Source organism: Lagopus muta, chromosome 2 (assembly GCF_023343835.1).
Source record: "Lagopus muta isolate bLagMut1 chromosome 2, bLagMut1 primary, whole genome shotgun sequence".
NCBI lineage: Eukaryota > Metazoa > Chordata > Aves > Galliformes > Phasianidae > Lagopus > Lagopus muta.
In genome coordinates, this window is record NC_064434.1 from 74256537 (window position 1) to 74277374 (window position 20838).

At 37.5% G+C, this 20838-nt stretch overlaps 1 protein-coding gene across 3 annotated transcripts in view; it reads right to left on the reverse strand.

The window, feature by feature from the left end:
• RGS7 (regulator of G protein signaling 7) overlaps positions 1-20838 on the reverse strand; it is a 254108-nt gene that overhangs the window by 15136 nt on the left and 218134 nt on the right. For 2 of the 3 annotated variants that reach the window (XM_048937766.1, XM_048937765.1), the window contains 2 exons: positions 15024-15210; positions 11445-11534 (listed from right to left, as the gene is read on the reverse strand). In XM_048937766.1, the coding sequence (XP_048793723.1) occupies positions 11445-11534; positions 15024-15210 (277 nt within the window). Of the gene's footprint in view, positions 1-1353; positions 9350-10155; positions 10210-11444; positions 11535-15023; positions 15211-20838 lie in introns of those variants that run through there. The other variant, XM_048937767.1, reaches the window with a different exon arrangement.

The window sequence follows — 20838 nt, forward strand, 5'->3', positions numbered from 1 at the left end:
TGTTTTGTGTCAGGAATGGGGGGGGGCGGGGGGAAAGATGACATTTTTAGGTTTAGCAGTCCCTCTGGAACAAGATCTCTGTTTATCAATATCACACAAAAGTGAGTACAACAGATGGTACCGGCTCTGGCTGTCCTGAGCCAATCCTGTGCATGGCTAAAAAGGCTCTTTCAGTACATTTGTCCTACACACCATATAATGCCCCGGAGCTATTTGTCATTTGCCTTAGTTCACACCACTGCTTTTCTACTTGGAGATTCTGCCACTATCTTTACATCATCTATTATGCAAAAATGCTGCTTCTCTTCTGCAAGCAGAGATATTACATCTCTAGCTCCATTTAGCAGCAGAAGGCTCTATATCCATTGTCTCATGGACAATGTCTGCAAGCTCCTATGAACCTATAAGTAGATCTCTTACATGAATATCACTATTAGACACACATACAACAGTGCACTTGAACTGAGCCCCTGAGTTAAAATTGCAGGTTTCTTCATTTACAGCCCAAGGTTTGAGCTCGTCTCAGCACTTCCAAACCACCATCTCTTCAACTTAAAATGTTGCACTGTGGCACACATGACAGCAAGGAGAAAGAAATGGTGTCATATTTAGCAAAAGCATACTCATGTTCTCAGCCAGACTTGATCACGTCCATTCCTAAGAAAATGCAGTTTAGTTGATCTGCTCTTGGACAGCAACTGAATCGTTGAGCAAACTGTGTAGACTGCACCATTACAGACCTGATCTAGCATGAAGAAAAGTTTGCTTATGTGATGATGAGCAAGCTGGAAAGGTCTCCCTGCTGCTAGCTTGCTAAAAAGAAAATGAAGAGTAAATGATTATCAATAAAGTGTGTTTGGTTAGGTGTCACTCAGAGAAAGAAAATGCCATTTCATGTCACTTTTTAGAAAGCACAAGGCATGTAACTTTTGGGAATGGCTTTGCTCTGGACTAATCTTCAGATTGAGTATTAAAATCTCAAACTTCCCAAAGGAAAGAGACTCTGCATATTTTAATGAAAGATAAAACAACAATATAAACATACACAAATTTACAGAGGAAGGATCAACTTTAATACATCTGGAGTAAAAGGTGTTCTTTTTTAAATATGGTATAAAAATAAATGCAAGAAACATTAACAGAGAATATACAGACAACAGACAAAGACACAGGTTTTCTTTCTCAATGTGAATACATCAGTGAAATGAAACCTTCTGTGCTAATTTATTGTGCAATAAATGCGATGCCATATGTATATTTATTAATATATGCATTTTTTACATTTCTTCCAGTTTTTGATTGACGTATTTTTTTAATAAACTGTGCCTAGCAGAAGCTTTTTTTTCACTGTACTTGAGCTTGCAGAAAATAAAAAGACACAGATCCAGCTTGATATGAAGGAGGAAGTGAGCAGACAGTTTTCGAAATGGAGGCATCGAAAGGCTAGAGAGTCCCTCGGAGTCTGTAATGCCTTAGTATACACAAAAGAAAACAAGTCAGGTCCTTGCTCATGCAACATCTTGTTCTACTGTCCTCTGATTCAGGCAATCAGTGAGCTACAAAGTATGTATAATGATTTGAGTCTGCTTCCATGCTACAAGGTGATCCTTTTAGTAGGACTGCACTAGACTGGTTAACCTCTTTGATGTGAGCGATTTCCCCTGAGGAAAAGATAAAAACAAAAAACAAAAACAGAAAACAGAGGCATGATCACTGCAAACCTGTTCATCAGCAACCACTCAGTGTTGCCACATCACTGTCAAATATCTAAGGGCACCAACTGGAGTCTGTCAAATCCTAAACCACAGGAAGCCCTTACACTTGCACGCCTGCACTGCCAGCCAGCCATTCTGTTTCAGAGTGTTTACAGCAAATTCAAAGGCCAGTTTTGAATGAAATTGGGTTTGGCTGTTAAGAAACTACTGCTGTGACGGCTTTGCTGTTGGTCACTCCCAGAACTACTTGAAGGTGGCCACCAGAAGCGAGGGTGCCTCATGCTACAGCGATGATGTGCACACTGTAGTAGCTCCATCACAGATTGCAGAAAGCTACTTTACAGTTGAAGTAAAAAAGTAAGAGGCAGATTGCATACAGGCAGGAAAGCAGCTTTTCCATGAACTTTGCAATAGGCTTGCTGATACTTCATTTACTATTTATAAGGAGTATTGGTCAGGTATGTTACATGGGACTGCCTAAAATTGCTTAGAAGGTGTTTGGATTTTCACATTGTCTTTTTCCTCATCAGTCCTCCTGTTGCAGAGATGTTGTTTCAGTTTTTCAGGAAGTTCTGTCCCACAAGAGTTAGCTGTACAGTGCAGAAAGGATAGTGTAGGTATGTTGTGATGGCATATTTCAGGCAGATCTGAGCTTTAGCTGAGCCAGACAAAAGCCACAAAACCACACAAAATATCAGTTAGCTCTCCTCAGGCCATCCTGCTGTGGCACCAATTCAGCAGAGGCAGAGCTGGCACAGCAAGCTTACAGCACTTCTCAATACACCACAGGGATATCCTGATAATATAGGTCATAAAATATAAAATAGTAAAGGGCTCTATCTAACTTGTCATTTAAAGGATATTTAATATTAACATCTATTGTTCATTTTAAAATCAAACTGACTTCAAGGAAACTACACTAAGAATTACTGTAACTGTGAAGAGAGGTGACCTGCAGTAAATGGTAAATAAACTTATTCTGCTTTATCAATGAGCTGTAAAGTAATCTGTTGTGCCGTGGAATTACACAATTTAATATCTGTTTTCCTTACCAATTAATTTTATGCTCAAAGAGATATGCAAATTGGTTTTGAACATTTGCTTAAATGCAATATACCAGAATAGATCTTGACAAAAAGAATAGCCATTTTACTCTTTGTGCTCTGAAATAAATGTCATACAGATGAGGGTGAATTTTCCCCCTACAGTATAATATTGAAGGGAAATAACGATCTGTAATGTTGGATTAGATTCCTCATCTCTGAAGTTCACCATATTGCCTGACAATAATAGCACTTGCTTCTAAAAAAAAAGACAGCATGTCTCCTTCTAGGCATGGTTTCCTCCCTTTATCTAGCTTTAACTCTATGAATTTCTACCTACATTAATTTCAATTTTTTTGCATTAGATTATGTTCTCCCATAATGTAATAATTAAGCTGTTTAAACCACTAAGCTAAACACTTTTTAGATAAGCAAAATGTCTCCACAGCTATGTGGCATTGGACTACTACAATTTAAGACGGTAGCCCAAATTTGTTATGTGATTTTAGAGGTAGTGCAGGGTTGTCAGCCTTGTACATAAGCTAAGAAAATATTCAGCATATGCTGATCTTTCCATCTTATGAAGATTTTTGTCTGTGAATCTATGAATTAATTTTGTCTTCTTATTTGCAGCAGCTGATTCTTTAGGAGTTGTAATTCCATGGAATTTGAGATGAACCATTCTGGCATCTGTGGAATGAACTGTGATATTATATAAAGTAGGAATTTTTGATCTAAGTGCAGGCAAAAAAACTATTCATTAATTAGTTGATCTGACTTGATAATCTTATTCTATGTATTAATTGAATTTTTCCCTATAGATGCATTAAGATGTCATGAAAATTTTGTTGTTATTTGGCATCACTTCTTCCCCAGATACTGCTCACCACAGTAAGCTGAAAGACTTTGGGTAGTTTTTCTCCTAAGTTAAGGATTTCTCTGGATGTCTTATTCACCACTTTCCTTCCCCAGGGTTGAATCTATTTCTTTCAGGTGCAATGCTAATTACTGTTCCTTAAGCCAATTTTTCAATTTGGTCACCTACAACAAATGGGCAAGTTCTAAAAGGTGTGGAATACAACTAATCACACATAGGAAATTGTTTGATGTGCTAGTAAGATTATAGAACGTTTGAAAACAAATTCAGAAGTACTAGATTTTCATCTGAAGAATGAAAAGAAGATCTTTAATATTTTTGTTGTATTCTTGCCATCAACATGTAGGAGTATAGGGCCAAATTCTAAATGAGAAAAGGATTTTGGTCTTTTAGGTACAATTTGGACATATGAATTGAAACAATTTAACAATTTTATTATAACACACCAGCCAAATGAAGCTTTATGCATATATGCAAATGACCTTTGAAGACCCCTTCCAACTCTAAGGATTCTATTATTCTGTGATTCTGTATCTCAACAAGGGAGTCAGAGTACAAGCAGGCAGCAGAACAACTGGAGTCAATTACATTGATGAAAACCAAATAACTGACCTCAGCGTTCTCTCACCTACATTAATGTATTAACTTTTTAAATGCAGAGTTGTCCTTCCAATTGTACTTTTAGAGAGCTTGAGGAGAAAATTACAAAAGTATGTGCAGATTTATGACCATGTGCAGATTTATGAACACAAGTATGCTGACTGACCTATTTATGTAGCTGGACACCAACAACTTAATCTGGCAAGTAAGTCAGCAACAACTTCAATTCATATGTGACTTATAAGAGACCAATGTGAAATTTATATAGGGATCAGAGTTGAAAAATATGAAGGTTAAAAGATTAGTTTTCAAATTCTTATCCTTTCTGCTAAGCAACCTCAGTCACTCCTTTTTCAAGTTTCTTTATTGTCATTAGGACTTATATTTCCAGTTCATAGAAATGGAAAGGGGAACACCACATATCCAATAGGGAGAATGCCATGCACCCTACTGGGAGCAAAATGAGACAAAATGAGGACTGGGCCTCCTTGCTCTCACTATTCCTGATCTGCTCGTGTGTGGCAAACATGATGAATGCCAGCAGCTTGGCCAGCATCAGCAGGCAAAGTTCCCAGGTGATATCCCTGGTGCCACTCGCAGTGCTGAGATAAACAGCCCTTGGCAGGAGCGCATTTGGAGAGGCACAGGAACAGAAACAGTAAGTCTCTGGTCAGGATTTAGCCAGCCCTTGCTCCTCTAAGGCAGGCAAATGGATTTAGCATTGCCCAGGGGGTCAGGATTTTGCTTTGATTTTCATCCAGTTGTGCCAGTGTATTTCTTTTTCAGGAAGGTGGTGAAGTGGAATTTTACTGAGTTTAGGGGACAAGTTCTCACTACTACCTTCAGTGGTTGCATGTGCAGGAAAATCCACTTGCCTATAGTGGGGATTTGCAGTCCTCTTCTAATTTTACACTGCAGCTGTTCCTTTCCTGGAGCAGTTCATAGACAAAAAGGAGTGTCTGAGCAATTGCATAGTCTTGGTTTGGCTTGTTCCAAACTGGGTGATAATTCCTCCTTCTCCTTCCCCAGTAATCTGCATATTCTGATGAGCTGCTCTAATTCCTGCTTAACCTGCAGGCTCTTTCCAGATGGGATAGTTTTAACTTGAAAAACCATCGGAAGGATGGGGTAGAATCTAAGATTTTCTAAGGAGCCAATGCATTCGACAAACAGTTCATTTCATTATCACTTTGTACTTCTCAGTCTTCCAGTAGCTTAGGACACAGGCAAATATTTGTCAGCTGGGAAATGGCAGTCACTGGCCTAATATCTGAATGGGAGCACTCTGTTTCCTAATGGAGACAGACCCAGCTGTGCCAGTACCACACAGCAGCCCCTCCGCCCCAGCACAAAGCAAGGCAGCTCAGCTCATCATTGTAGAACTGGGCAAGGAGGCCAACCTTCACTGGCATCTCCTAGGGATTCTACTTTTGATTTTTCTCACTAAGCTAGACAGTCATTCCTCAAAAACAACCTAACATTGGATTTTTCGACTAATTATTAGTCCAAACTCAAAATTTCAATTATTATTATATATATATATATTTTTTTTCATTGAGCCATCTCTTTCCTAAAAAAGAGGGTTCATTTCTATGAAAGTTTATTGTTTTTAGGGTTTGGGTTTTGAGTTGTTTGTGGTTTTTTGTTTTTTTTTTTTGTATTTTTCAAAGCTTTGGAGAAAAAAAATTATTGGCTAATGGGAAATTAATATCTGCATTTCTCAGTAAAGGCACAGTTCTTAATATGGCAACATCAGTTTAAACTTCTATAAAGTCTATACCCGACTGAAAAGAGGAAGCTATTTTAAAGAGTTTTAATTTCCACCTCTAGACCATAATTCGCAATTTTTCATATTAAGTTACACTGGACAGTGGATTGTGAAAATGTGCTGTGTTGCATGGCCTTCATATTTCTTATCTCATGCATTAAACAGTCTAATTTTACTGGTTTGGAGAGGAAAATCCTTAGAGGAAACTGGTAAGAAGTTCTAAGCTAAGTGGAAGCAGATAGCTCTAAGTGGAAAGAGCATGGGTAATGTAAGACAGCAGTTTTAAACCCAGTGTCATTAAATGGGGTTCTTGCTTATGAGGCTATGAGTGAAGACTGTTATCATTTGATGACTCTGGTTTAATAAGTGGACTGAGTTAGCTCAGTTTTGTACTGACTGTTTTCATAAAACACCACAAACTTGCAAAAAGCCCATTTTTTCACCTCGACAGTTAAGCAGCAACAGATAAAACTCTGACACTGGCGGTGGCATCTGAAGCTGTCACACCCACATGCAGTGATGGAGCATCTCCCCAGGGGGATTCTGAGGAAAAGAGTGCACCTTACTGCCCTGTTAACTGGTCTCCTGCCAAGACAGGAAAATTTGCATGTAGTGGAAAAGAAATGAGCCTACTGTGCTGTAAATGAAATGCTTTGTTCTGGGTTTCCAGACCACTGAGCACAGCTAAACAGAGGCAGGTGTTCACAAAGGTGTGTTGCTCAGAGACTACCAGTCTGCTACTGTCACAGTTCCTGATGGAAAGGAGAAATTAAAGTCTTCCTTAAAGGACCTCTTTTCTCCCATCAGTGTTATCAGTGCACCTTCCTTCACTTGTGGGTTTTGTTTTGTTTTGTTTTTTTCCTATGCTGTGTAGATGTTATTACTTGAGGTAGAGGAAGTTTCCTAACTTTTTATTTAGGACAAAATATTACACACAGCAAATACGAGTTTGCTATTACTTTACCTATATTGTATCTTATATAAACATGTTTCTGACACTATTCACACTGTTGCAGACTGCCAAAAGCATTAGCAACTGTGCTGTATAATTTACAGAGCAAGCTAAATAACTAGTGCTTTTAGTTGTGCATATAGGCCGTTCATAAAGTGCACTGAATTACTGAAAGCTTTCTGAAAAGAAAACTCTTGTCTCAAAGAAATGCAAAGCTAAGCCTAGTTTTTATGTGTGGATAGATTCACTTCTGTTTTTTCCCGCCAAACTAAAATAATGAGTGATTATCTTAGGTGACTTCAATTTAATTTTCTGATTAATACCGAGAGATAGCATGTAGAAAGTTTTAAAACTTTCTAGCTTAGCAAATGTTTTCTGTTGCAAGTATAACCCACTTCCAATTACTGCTCACAAAAGGTTCAGAAATCTCTTATAGTCTCAGCTTAACAAATCAGGTTATGAATCACAAGGTCATCCTCTCATGTTCAGTCCCTATATACAACTGGTTGGCTTTTTTTAACATTTCAAATAAAATACTGAGGTCTAATTTAGTTCAATGCAAAGCCACTTGGGTGTAATTGAGAAAAATAATGGTGGAAATGAGTCTAAATTTTCTAAATTGTCAGAAGATAAGTGAAAATACTATTTTCTTCTTCATAAATCATTCAGAGACATTTGGCTAAGCTGCAGAAGACCTGTTTCACATCTGTTTTCTGTATTAATCAGAAGAGCAGGTCTTTTACCACAGTCTGTCCCTTCAGAGTAGAACAAGTTAATCAGTAGGATATTCTGAGAAACACTTGCCTCATCCCTGCATGTTAGAACCAGTGTACCGAATCACATAATTACACATTATAAACTCATCATAACTGAGAACAAGAATGGAAGAATAAGGATCCCTGGTGGCAAGGGGTCCTGCGTCTGTGGGGGATTAAAAACTCAGATCTCTCACAGAAAAATGTTTGTACCTGAGAACCCTGATATTCTGGAGAAGTTTGCGAGCTTCCGAGCTGCTCGTCTCATCAGGAATGTATGCTTAGAAGTGATATTTTTTACTTTTGCAGCTGACCTAACCTGACAGATTCCACCCAAATTCATAGGGCAGTACTTTGAGAAAAAGCAAATGCACAGTATTTACATTATAGCTTACACCATGAGAAAAGAATCACCCTCTTCTAATGAAGTACTAATGCTTCATATTCAGAAATCCTCACTCCCCTTGTTCTAGCTCACAGCTTTGTTATTGGGCCTGCCTTACATCTCCAGCATCCTGCTGATCTCATCTCATCTGCCTGAAATTAGCCGCTGAATGTTGGGCATGCCAGCAGGGCACTATGCTGCACCAGTGCTGGTGTACAGGGCTGATGCTTTATCAGAGAATAACTTTAATGCCTCCCAGTCTGTGTTCACTTTTACACTTTTTTGTATTGTTTTCCTTGCACCTGCTTGGAACTTGCTATTTCTCTCCTTACAGCCACTTGTCTACATACTTTTTATCATAACCAGTTCCTGATCAGCTGGCTGCTTAAACACCCAGCCTATATACTGTAGTTTGTCAGGCACTGTGATGAGCAAAATCTTGCCTCTCAGGAGTCCCAGATGTACTGTCTGCGCTCTCTCTCATTAACCCAGGCCCGTTTATTACTGTGGAACTTCCTGTTAAACATCTCCATGGAAGAAAGTAGAATTGTTATGTATAATGTTGTCACATATAACGTTGTATAGATCAACCTGTTCAGACAACACACAAATCACACTGCAACATGCTATGGCAACACCACCATGCAAAAAATAGGGGTTTTTGTTTCAAACATTGAGATAGTTTCCTTTGTGGCTGTTTATTTACTTTTTAGTCTTACTGACTTTGTCCCATTGAATTCAAATTTGATCCTGATTGCAGTGGATTCAAAGCATATTACAGGAAGCCTTTACCTATAAGAAAGTAGTCAAAGGATTACAGTTTTGTTTCAACATGTGAGATATTCCTGAAACCTCACAGAACTTTGCACTTTCACTGTGTTTGTTTCTTGTTCTGATTACTGGAACGTATATGCAATTTAAATACTCGAGGAAACACTCTTAAGCCTCGTTATATGGGAGGCAGTTTCTGAGAACTGCTTCTCCTTCCCTAGTAACTAAAAACAAAAACCATGATCTTTGCTGAAAGCTCTCAGATTTGTCATTTCAATGCACACAGCTCCACTAATCAGGTCACAGAAAAAGCCACAGATGCACACACACACACAGCAGCATCAACTGCACAATTCAACAGACAATGCAGACAAACTTGAGTAGAATCCAAGATCTTTCTACCTCTTTTCATAACAGGTTAGTGCTCGCCCTCAGTGTTGGTGTACAGTTTTTATGGCATGGGAAAATAGGGATGTTTCTGCCCTACAAAAATAAATGCGTTGAATGCTTTAGTTGGAACTTTCACAAAGTTTAAAAAAAATCCAAAGAAACCGGAAAAGTAAAAAGAATCCCACATTTCAAGCAATCAGTGGATCTTTTGGCTGGTGGCAAGATAATGCCCACAGCAAATTTACCAGCCTTCACAATTTTACCTTGGTTAAATATATTTCCAAAATTATTATTAAAAAGAAAAATAATTGGTTGCTGTATCCTTAAACAAATTGAAATCTTAATCAAACCCTTCTGCATCATCAGCATCAATTCTTTGGTCCTAAAGAAGCTGTGCATTAAGGAGGATAGGGAAAGGGAAATTATTATTGTTCATTTTTCGCTGTCCCCAATTACAAAAATGGGACAAACGCTTTTCTAGTAAAACCAAAAAAAAAGAGACAGCAATGAAATCCATTATACTTAAACTATATCAGCCTTAGTATTTTGAGAGGCACTGGAAAAAGGAACAACATCAAGCAGGTTTTCACAGATTCTTTACTACAAATTAAAAAAAAGAAGCAAATCATTTCATGCTTCCTAGTGTAAAAAGCATGGCTCCCAAAGTTCCAAAGTTCCATTCCTCCATGTGTGGAGGTCAGCAGGAAAGGGACTAGGGAGGAGGGGTCGTAATGAAAGTAGATTATAAAGCTGACATTCCTAGGAAAATTCACAAACTGTGATAAACAGACTTTTAACTGTCAGGTTAGAGAAGCAAAAAGGGAAAGGAAGGTTCGGTGAGGGGGAAAGGAGAAGGATGTCCCATCAGGTTTACTAGTCTTCCGAGGCAACAAACTTACCACATTGCGTGTGAATTTCTCAAAAGATGTTCGACGATCCAGTGTGTTTTCCAACTTAAATTTAAAATAAAATTAAAAGAAAAAGGAGGGGAAAAAGAAAAGCAAGAAAAAATGGAGTAGAAAAGGACTGATGAAACAATGGACTGCAAAACAAAGTTTGTATAAATAAGGAAGCAAACATAGGTATGAAGCTGTAATGGGACTCTGCAAAACAGCAGATGGGCAAAGCAGATATAGTATTTGACAAAAATCATTTTTCATGGGAATCAAAACGGTTTGATTTAAAAGAAAAACTGAAAATAAAAAGAAATAATGAAGTGCACATCTTGTGTTAATGAACTGACAATCACAAACTTAAGGACTTCACACGGACAGTTGTAGCTTTCTGGTATTTTCAACATTTCTCTCTATATTGGATCTTCAGAAATCAATGTTTGAACAAAAAACAAAATCACACAGTACTTTCATATAATTTTAGGTTGTCATTATAAACAGTAGAATGCTACAATGTCAATAACTACCTCATTTCAGCAATGACAGGGTCCTGATTTTGCAAGCACACGGCTCCCAGGTGATTCTAGGAGATCACTATTTAGAGACCTCTAATAAAATTATTTATCTTTATAGAATTCTGCATTGCACAAACTGCTCCACATACTCTGGGCTGTGCCTTTTCAGGAGTCAATTGGGCTTCTCTAAGCAAACATTACATGCCAATACATGAGCCTCTGATTGTACAAGTGTGACATGATCAGTCTTTCAACTCATATTTCTGATCTGTTTGAAACTATTCATGTAATAATAGGGAAAGAAATAGGATTAGGAAGCCCCTATTTTTATAGTTGGAATCAGAAGTTAGTCATATGAGTGAGACTGTTTCTAAACACATTCTGTCGATTTTACAGGTGGAATAAAGAGAACAACAGTTATTACATAAGCAAACTTGCAAACATGAAAGACTATTCTTCTGGGATTTTATTTTATTTTTTAATGAATTTGTAAAGCACTTTGCAATTTAAGGTGCTTCATAACAGAGAAAACAGTACAATATGGGATGTAAAAATAAAAATACGTTTTGCTAGAATAACTTATTGCAACATGCCCACATGCAGATATATACACATATATGTATATTGAATTCCTGTGTATATGTGACCCTCCAAATACGCCAAGTTGGTCACCTACCAGATATCCAGTTGCACTGGCACAGGGGAGAGAAGACTGAGTATTGTTGCAAACATAACCACCGCTTTGCACAGTGGCAAGACAAAGGCAAGATGGACCAATACCTTTTTCTTGGCCTGTAGCAGCTCCTGGTAGGCACTGGATCGTATAAAACGAGGGTAAGAATCACTTTTCATCAGTTTGTAAATGTGCTCCTGAAAGGAAAAGAAAGTGTTGTTACTCCCACAAAAGAAGATATAGGTAAAACAGGAGGCAGTTGTATATCTTTAGCCAGCTACCACTCCTTAGAATAGGCAGTGTTATGAGGTAAGGTTAGCTGAGGTTGCAGTTCCTCAGCTGAAGATGAGTTGCTTTCCTTCATTAAACCAGAAATTCCACTCATTTGTTACATATAAAGGATATAGCACATCTTCCTTAAACTTACTGTCCCTATTTTCTTACAGAATTATTTTTTCTGAGAATTTGTAACTTAGTTCTATCTTAAAGCCCAGTTTGAAACCTTCCTTACATCAGTCAGTTCAGTTAAGCGACCAAATTGCTTAACTCAAATCCTTTCCCATCAGATTTTCTCAGCTCGTTTCTGGAGATGCTTTTCTGACTTGATATGCTTGAAAAGGTGGTAGGTTTCTAATTTAGCACTACAGATAAGTGCTTAACCTAGAGAGGGTGTCCCTTGGCTCCTCTTGGAAGCATTATTTGAGAGATGTTTATTCTGCTACCCAGCTGATAATATAAAAAGGAAAATGCACATGCAAACTGAAAAACAGTTCCAGGCTAATCGAATTTTCAAGATATTTATTCTTCAGAGACATATAAAAATTTGATAGCACTAATGGAGAAAGAAGTGACACAGGCAGTTTATAGAGCTTTTCTTCTCAACATTCTCATCACTTTAAAATAAATTAATCAAAATAAACAAGGAAACAAATGGAAAAAAAATCTCACTAAAAATCTACAACGTAAAACATTTTATAATCTCATTCCAGTTATAATGTTAGAAGAGGAATTTTTAGAAAAAGCGATCTGAACAGGAAATATTCTCACAAAAGTATTTTAAGAAATGTTCTGCACTGTGTTAGCTGTTTCCATTTTCTTTTTCACTTCAGCCCTACCTTCTACCACAGGAAACTTTAGCAGAGCAAACAGGAAACAATAAACTCTACAGTAAATACTGTTTTTGAGGTTGGTACTGCATGCAATTAATGAATAGAAAAAAACCCACCAAATTAAAATTATAGTGATGTAAAATTAAAGCTTATTTTTTTTTTATCTTTGATTTGTTAGAAACTCTAGAGAATGATTCTAAGTGCTTTTCATTGTGCTTCCCACTCTAAGCCAAGAAGTTCTGGCATACAGACAGAACTCAGGCTTGTTCATTTGGGGAGTTTTAATTCCATTCAGTTTATACAAGAGCAGCTGATTCAGGCAACTGAGAGCAGAAGGGACCCTGGTACTGACGTACATATCACTGATGATGGGCATTAAAATGCTATATCTGTGCAAAAATCTATTAAAAAAAGACTAAATTAGGTTGCATTAATATTGTTAATGTACAATAAGTCGGAAATTGAGGATGGATATTATTTAGCACAATTGGTCTATTTTTACTTTTGTGTCACTCTCATTTGATATGGAATTCCACAGTACCATCTTTCAAGTCCAGAAATGCTTTTCAAAGCATTTTAAAGCACAATTAAATGACTTGATGTCTGCCAAAAATGAGTTGTTAGTGGTCCGTTTCCCAAGAGGCAGAGCCCCACTACTGACTGAACTCTGCCACTGCAGGTGGGGCACAAATATGAGAGGTGCTAAAGCATCAAGCTGGAGTTGGGCTTGCCCCTTTTACTCTGCAAAATGGATCCTTCCTGGCTCGAGCTGTATGCTGAACTGCATCAAATACATAGAAGACTGAATGCAGGAAAAAATCCTTTATTGCATATGGACAGCATACTTTACCTCTTTCAGAAACTGAAGGGGAGAAAAAAGGAAAAAAAAAAAAAAAAGTAAATCTGGAAGTAAAATTACGTTGAAACTTTACACTTATTTTTATGAAACAAAAATTGGATGCTGGCAAGGAATTAAATTTTCGTTTTGTGACTCAATTGCAAAAAAGTATTTTCCTTTCAACCTCTGAACTTGCTAGAGCTTTTATTTGTGCAACTTGTTTTTGCTGTATGCTAAATTCCTAAATCTCCAGTGGCTCAGTATATGTAAGCAACACCCACTTGTTTGGCTTATTAAAATCACTATGAATGATACAGTGTTTAATGACAATATTATTGTTTCATCATAGGTTGCTATTATAACAGCAATGAGAGCACACAAATTTTCTTTCTTTTTATATTGGTATAATTATTTGTCTTCCTACTTAGAGCAGAGGCACTTTCCCAAAAAGTAGAAAGATTGTCAGATTCAATTTCCTTTCTGCTTTGAGGGTCTTAGAACAGTATCTCCTGGCTTCCAAGTTGATGTCCTAATAATCAAGCTGTAGAAAATTCTGTAGGGATATGATCTCAATCTCTCCTTTTGACACCATTTCACTTTGTATTAATAATTAAATTTTCATCACTAGGCTGCTTATGAAAAAGGGAGGGCAGGAGTAGTTCTACAGCTTTTATTGTGAAACAAGTTATTTCTGTTGTATTTCTCAGAAGTCTTCAAGTATAAAATATTAAGCTATGAGTCAAATGAAATTTCATTTACCATTTAGGTGCTTGGGTTTTTTGTTTTTTTGGCGGGTGGGGGGGATTTTTGTTTTTCAGTTTTATTTTTTTCCCCTGAGGAAAACAGAAACTTGTATTTTACTGCTTTGTTTTAACTTATGCTCCCATCCCAAAAAGTAAGCATCTTCATAACCTAGCTCTGATTGAAAGTATCTTTTGATTATGGTATTCAAAAATGTACTAAGTCAAATCCCCAAAAGCCAGATAAGACATTTACAGACTGTTCTTTACTCCTATTATACTGTTTATCAAAGAATACATCCTTAGGATGTTCTGTAGATGATAATTTAATACAACATCCATGGAATATGATATTTCTGCATAAGCCACTATCAAGTCTTTTTCTCATGAGTCAGATTTTCTTCATGATGAGAAGCCTCACTATTATAAATGACAGCAGCAGTTTTGGATGAGCACTGAGAGAAAAGACACTGAGTATGTATCAAGGGAAGTCCTTCACAGGCAGATCTTGAGAACTAGAAATTGATGCATACCAAACCCAGTTGAAGACTCCGGATACAGAAGTTTCATCAACAGAATTAATCATAGAATCATAGACTCATAGAATCCTTAGAGTTCAAAGGGACCTTTAAAGGCCATCTAGTCTAACTCCCCTGCAATGAACAGGGACATGCACAGCTAGATCAGGTGGCCCAGGGCCTGATCCAGCCTCACCTTGAAAGCGTCCAGGGATGGAGCATTAACCACATCACTGGGCAACCTGTTCCAGTGCCTCACCATCTTAACTGTAAAAGACTTTCTTCCTTATATCTAACCTATCCCTTTTTTGAGCTTGAAGCATCCAGATGCAAATAAATGTTACACATTTTAATTTCCAAAATATCGGTTTGGAACACAGAACATTACTGTTTAATTCTCAAATATATCTTATTTTATGCATATGCATCTCAGTAGCCAATATTCTGTTTCAGATTTCCATAAAAAGAATTGCAAACTGACCTGAGCATCTTCAAATGTGTATCTTCCAGGGTCTTTTACATTCTGCGTGGTTTTGTCATAACTTTTTGAATCTAGATTGATGGCACTGGGTGCACCTGGAGCAAGAAATTCTTGCCAGATTTCTTGGACACGAGCAGGAACTTCACGGATAGGCCTCTTCTTCAGGTCTTCTACTGCTAACCAGAACCTATGGCACAACACATCATCTTGACTTCCAGCTCAATATAATCACTAATGAAATGGTGATAGTTTTCTCTGCTCTTAAAAAAAAAAGAGTAAGGTAACTACAGGTTTCATGTAAAACGTGTGAAAATAGGTAAAATCTATCAATTTATTCTAGGATCAAGACTGGTGCCATGTCAGGCAATCCAACTGCCATGAAAAGCAATTACAAGCCTAGACAAGAGAGGTGAGAAATGCTTCATTTCTTATGTATGTGTAGCTTTCTTAGGAGGTTTTCATTTAACTGGAATTAAACTGAGATTTCATTTCACCTGAGTCACAAGGTCTTACATCACTGATAAACCTATTGCTTTTTGACATTCCTTCAGAAGCTAATAAGAACTCATGCTCCTGATATCTATGTAAATCTAAGTCCTGCTAAGCTATCAGCCAAATAACTGTATTGACAGTTTTCCTACTTTTACTCCATAAATTATGTATATAAAAGAAAAGCATTTCTATAATTTCATTTATTTGTTCAGTATTGCATTTCTAAACTTTTTTTTTTTTTTTAACTGCAGCATTGAACAGAAGCACCCATTCTCCTGCTGCAGAGCAAACCAGCATCATGCAACCACAGTGACAGTCATCCTTCTCATTCTAGAGAAGGATCACTAGAATGGGCTTGATCGAGCTGTGATCACAGCCAGCTAGCTATGAACTTTGTTAATCTGTTGTTATTTCCTATTAGGAGCTCTTAATTGTTACCTCTCTTACAGCTATTAGAACTCTCACTGCACAAAATTCAATTAAATTAAATCAGGATGTCATGCTTATGTACACTACAGAACCCTTACACAGTTGTGTTCTTTTTTCCTCAGAGAGCTCAATTGAAGTATGATTTTTATCATGTTACATATGCAACCACTGCAAAAGATACAACTTTTCAGTATTGTTTTGATATGGTTGGCTCTATGAAACAGGTCGGCTGATGTGCGTGAAACAAGTCAGATTTTTACAAGGCTGACAGCTAATTTAGGTGGACCTTTATAATGTGGTTCAATCCTGCTTAAAACATAAAATCAAACTGAAATCTCCTAGCTTTGTCCAAGAGTGAATGGTTGGAGAGAGGAATTGTGGATGGGTGTTCAGGTAAATGAAATAATACCACACTAAGTCCAAGTCATATTATAGTTACTGCAACAAATCATAAGAGACAGTAAAGCACTTTAAAGAAAAACTTAGAGTATTCCTATTATGACACATTCTTCAGTTGAGATAATTTACCTTCTGGGCAGCAATTAATCCTTCAGTTCTGTTTCAAAACTGCTTTATAGTGTGCTGGATGGAAGGAGCCCGTGCTCATGGGTTCCAAGCCACTACAGTCAGTGTCACAATACCAAGCTGACTATTTTAGGCACTTCTGCACCTTCCAGTTGCATGGTATTTACACACAGCCTCTCAGCCTGTTAATCCCATAAAATTCTCCAAGAGACAAAGAAGTAATATTGTCCCAGTTTCGCAAATACATTAATAATGTACAGTGTTTTCTCCAAGGTCACAGAGTCTGTGCCAACACAGAAAAAAACTTTAGTTTCAAATATTCTGAGTAGAACCACTTATCTGTGTGATCTGCAATATGAATTGAAAACAGTTCTGCACAAAGCCCACAGATATATTCTGGGAATCTGACGGCAATGCAGTATGTATAAAGGCCTCATAACTCAAGTTTTAAAACAGCACAGCTCAGAAACTTTAACTCAGTTCACTCTGTCAAATTTGGGCAACCTACTTTGGTTTCCTTAAGCTACTTTTAATATTTGCATCTAAAAGTGCATATCCTGCAGTGCCAACCCCTTTATATGCATCTTCTGGGACTGACTGATTACTCATGTGTATCAAAGTCAGGTAAGGAACAGAAAAATGAAAGAGAAGGATGTTCTTTGTAAACATACATTTTCTATCACCCTGCAGACAGCCTGAGTATCTAGCTCAAAGCTGTCACATTCTTGTTTGTTCCTTTATATGACTGCCAGTATCTCTGGAAGTCACTACAAGTATGCCTTAGGATGCTATTTTCTTTCTCAAGTGAACTGTTTCCATACAGTAGGTTATACTCAATTATGGGAAAATAGATGGGAGATAAATTGGACTTCTTTGAGTAAACAAGAAGCTTCCAATATGGAATAGCAAGGTTGCATAGATACATTCTTAGAGGCTCAACATCAGATTTTCAATAAATTAATTTTATTCCACCCTTCTAACATTAGCATTTAAAAGCTCTATTGGAAATACGAGGCTCTAAATATAGAAAACACTTTAAAAGCATGAAGAAAATGCTGATTTCTGCAGCATGCTCCATCTAAGAAGCTTATTCACAGCCAAAACTGAATTCACTAATTTAATCTACTTTTCAATTTCTTAATCTATGTTTAAGAAAAAATGCTTACCCTCCTCCCACATAAGAGTTAAAGTCAAATATGCAAAATTAGGAAAAGCCAAAAATGAGGCTGCTACCTCTTGCATTTTCTAAAATAACATTTCTGAGTATCACATGGCTATCAAAAGCACAGATTATTGAAGGAAGTGGAAATGGATTCTGCAAGACCTCAGCAGAGGCCTCAAAAAGATGCACCTGTCTGCTTTTATACCTCTGCGTTGCGGGCTGTGATTAGAGCAAGGTAAAATTCCAGTAGCAAAGGGTATGTCTGCAACAGTAAATACACGAAAGGGGAAGAGAGGATAGAGGGAATTCCAAGTGCATTTTCTGGACAAATCTATGCACAGACTTGGTTGTACATTTCACAGAAGGAACTAGAGCTTTGTCTCTTTCCTTGAATGAAACTTGAAAATCCTGTTCATGTAGGTTAGCTTCAGTCATGGAGACCCTCGCTAGAGGATGCTCAGTACCATTTGAATAGACAGTCTGAGGGTCAGGGTATAAACCTTGCTGCTTTGTTCATCCCAGCATTTAGGCTGTGTCATACTAGGTCACAAGCCAGATGTATGGCTGAGTGAGAGTGTCTAGCATGAGAATTGTACCTCTAGCCACATAACATGATAGGACACATGTTGAAAGACATCTGGGGCTTACGTCCTCCAGCTGGAAAACTTTCAAAGTGTGGGTGGCCGAGCCAGATAAATAGCACAGCTGCATCCCAGCTTCTGTCCCATTAACTGACCTAAATGACTGAGGCAGCCAACAGCAGATCCCAGATTAAGCTAATCAGTTATATTTAGCACATAGCAACATAAGAACACAGACAGAGGAAAAAAGCTGCAGTGATTCTCAACAAATGTGTGAGAATTAAGCAACACTGAGAAAGCAAGGTGGGTTTTCCATGGGCTTTGCAACCCATGTATGTGTCACAACAGGTCAGAGACAGACCTCAGCACTTTCAGCAAGACATTAACAAATTGCATTGAGAAAAACAGCTAGCATTTTTTTCTGGCTGCATGAAAGATTACTTTTTGACTCCTAGAAACCACCTTCTTGCCAAATACAACTTCAAACTTCAAATATAGTAGCACAAGAGTTCTTCAAAAAAATGGGAGGGAATTAAATCTGGCAATTAGTGTCTTCTGATCTGCAGAAATTACAATATTTTGGGGACTTGGGAGTTTACACTTCTGACTGAAACAGAAGTAAAGCACAGGTAATTTCAGCCTCAAAGATTACATTTTGGCCACATTAGCACTTAGAACAAGGTCTCATAATCAACGGTATGAGTTATAAACACTAGCAGTACCTCAAAGAAAGTAGCTACCAGTGCTTCTGTTCAGATTTGCTACACTATCAAGTACAGTTGATTGTTCATCATACCTTTATAACTTCCCTGTTAGTGAAGACTGGTCATCAAAAACAAAGAATGACAAAAGAAGAAACAAGCTGGATTAAGAAAAAGAACTTTGCTTCTTGCACCATTTTCCCCCTAGTGCTCTAGAAAAGTACTGTCATGCTGTAATTAAAAAAATTACCAGTACCCTGGAGTAAATAAAACATAAAATTAAGCACTATGACTGAAACAATTTGTGGGCAAAAATTACACATTTTGGTAATACTTTTTAATTCATTTATTTTATAGGACATAATCACAGCCTCTATTTCCAGTGTAGAACATTTTTACAGCAATTTAGGAGTCCATGATAAAAATTTCACACAATCTCAGCTTGCAGAGGTCTGAGCACATCCAACTTCACCAGGAGAAAACACTTAAAGAAAACTTAATTTAACTAATTTCTCAGTCCCTTTCCTTTCTCTGAACAGACAGAACTCAGTGCCTCTTTTCCTTAACTTGTTCATTCAATATGGAAGATAGTAAATGAGGGTCAAAGGAAAGGGCTACAGGTCCAGTGGCTTTTGCTTCTGTGTATCAGGGAAGATGCTCTGTCACTGTCCTCCATTCATTAACCTGTGAGGCTTTTGCAACTTTGGAGATCACCCCTACTGCAGTACTGCATAATAGACTGTGACAGGTTTTCAGATTGGCAGCACTGAAATTATTTAGATCTTCCAATCGTTGGTAAATCCTACAAAACAACCACGTATGAGCAAACGTACAGTTCACATGAATGCTATTTTTCCAAAAAATTCTGCAGCATGAAGACAAAAGAAGGGTAGGGAGAGGAATGGAAATTTTCTACAGAGGTGAAGAAATTCAGTTTCCAGGTGCCACGTTTCCATAAGATTCATTTCACTAGGTTACTCTTTGAAAATCTCCTTTCCCATGCTTGAACTGCCTTGCAACTGAACTCAGTAGCACTGGATCATGCCAAAACTGAAATCTCATGAATTCTGAATATTGGTCACCATGTTTGTAATACGCAGTGGGAATTTTTATAAATTATCCAAACTTCAGCTGTTTGCTCTCTTGTATTGAACTGTATGCAAAGTGATGCATTCAAAATAGCTGCATGATAAGGAGAGATTACAACTCGTAGATATGTTAGGTGAATGAAGAATCCATTCTGGCTGTTAGTAAAACTCAATCACATTGCAATTAAGCTGCCATGCTGATAAACCTTATCGGGCTTTCTGAAGAGCTCACTGCTAAATGATCAAGCAGAACTAGATTCATGAGATGGCTTACAGTTTTACTCAATATCTCCCTCAGAAGGACCATTCCTTTGCTACCCTTCACAACACCCCTGGAGAGGGAAATACTATTAATTCCAATTTATGGGCAAAGAAAGAAAAACAACAGAGAGGGACAGAAAAAAAAGTGAGTTCTGATTGCATTCCCCTTGATTGCACAGTTCTTAGTTTTAACTCATGACTCAAGTTTCTTTATCCCTGTTCTGTTTCTCAAAACACAATCTATATCCTCTAAGACTCAGGTTCTCAGCCAGTTTAGGCACTCTCAGTTCAAGTCAATGAAACAGTAATACTGGGACATTTAACTTAGACAATTACACTTGAATACAAATGGTGTATATGGTAGACTTAACAACTGATTCACATTTCAGGCTTTTGTGATTATTTGTTTTGAAGCGAGGTATAAGAATTCTAATCAATTAGATTATCTGTAGTGTTTGAGTATCTCTTGTACTGTACTGGGTAACTTGAATCCACAGTCCCAGCTGTATTACCTCCCTTGAGTTTAATGGCACTTACTGATAATGACTGTAGAAGGATAAGAGCTAGCTACTGACT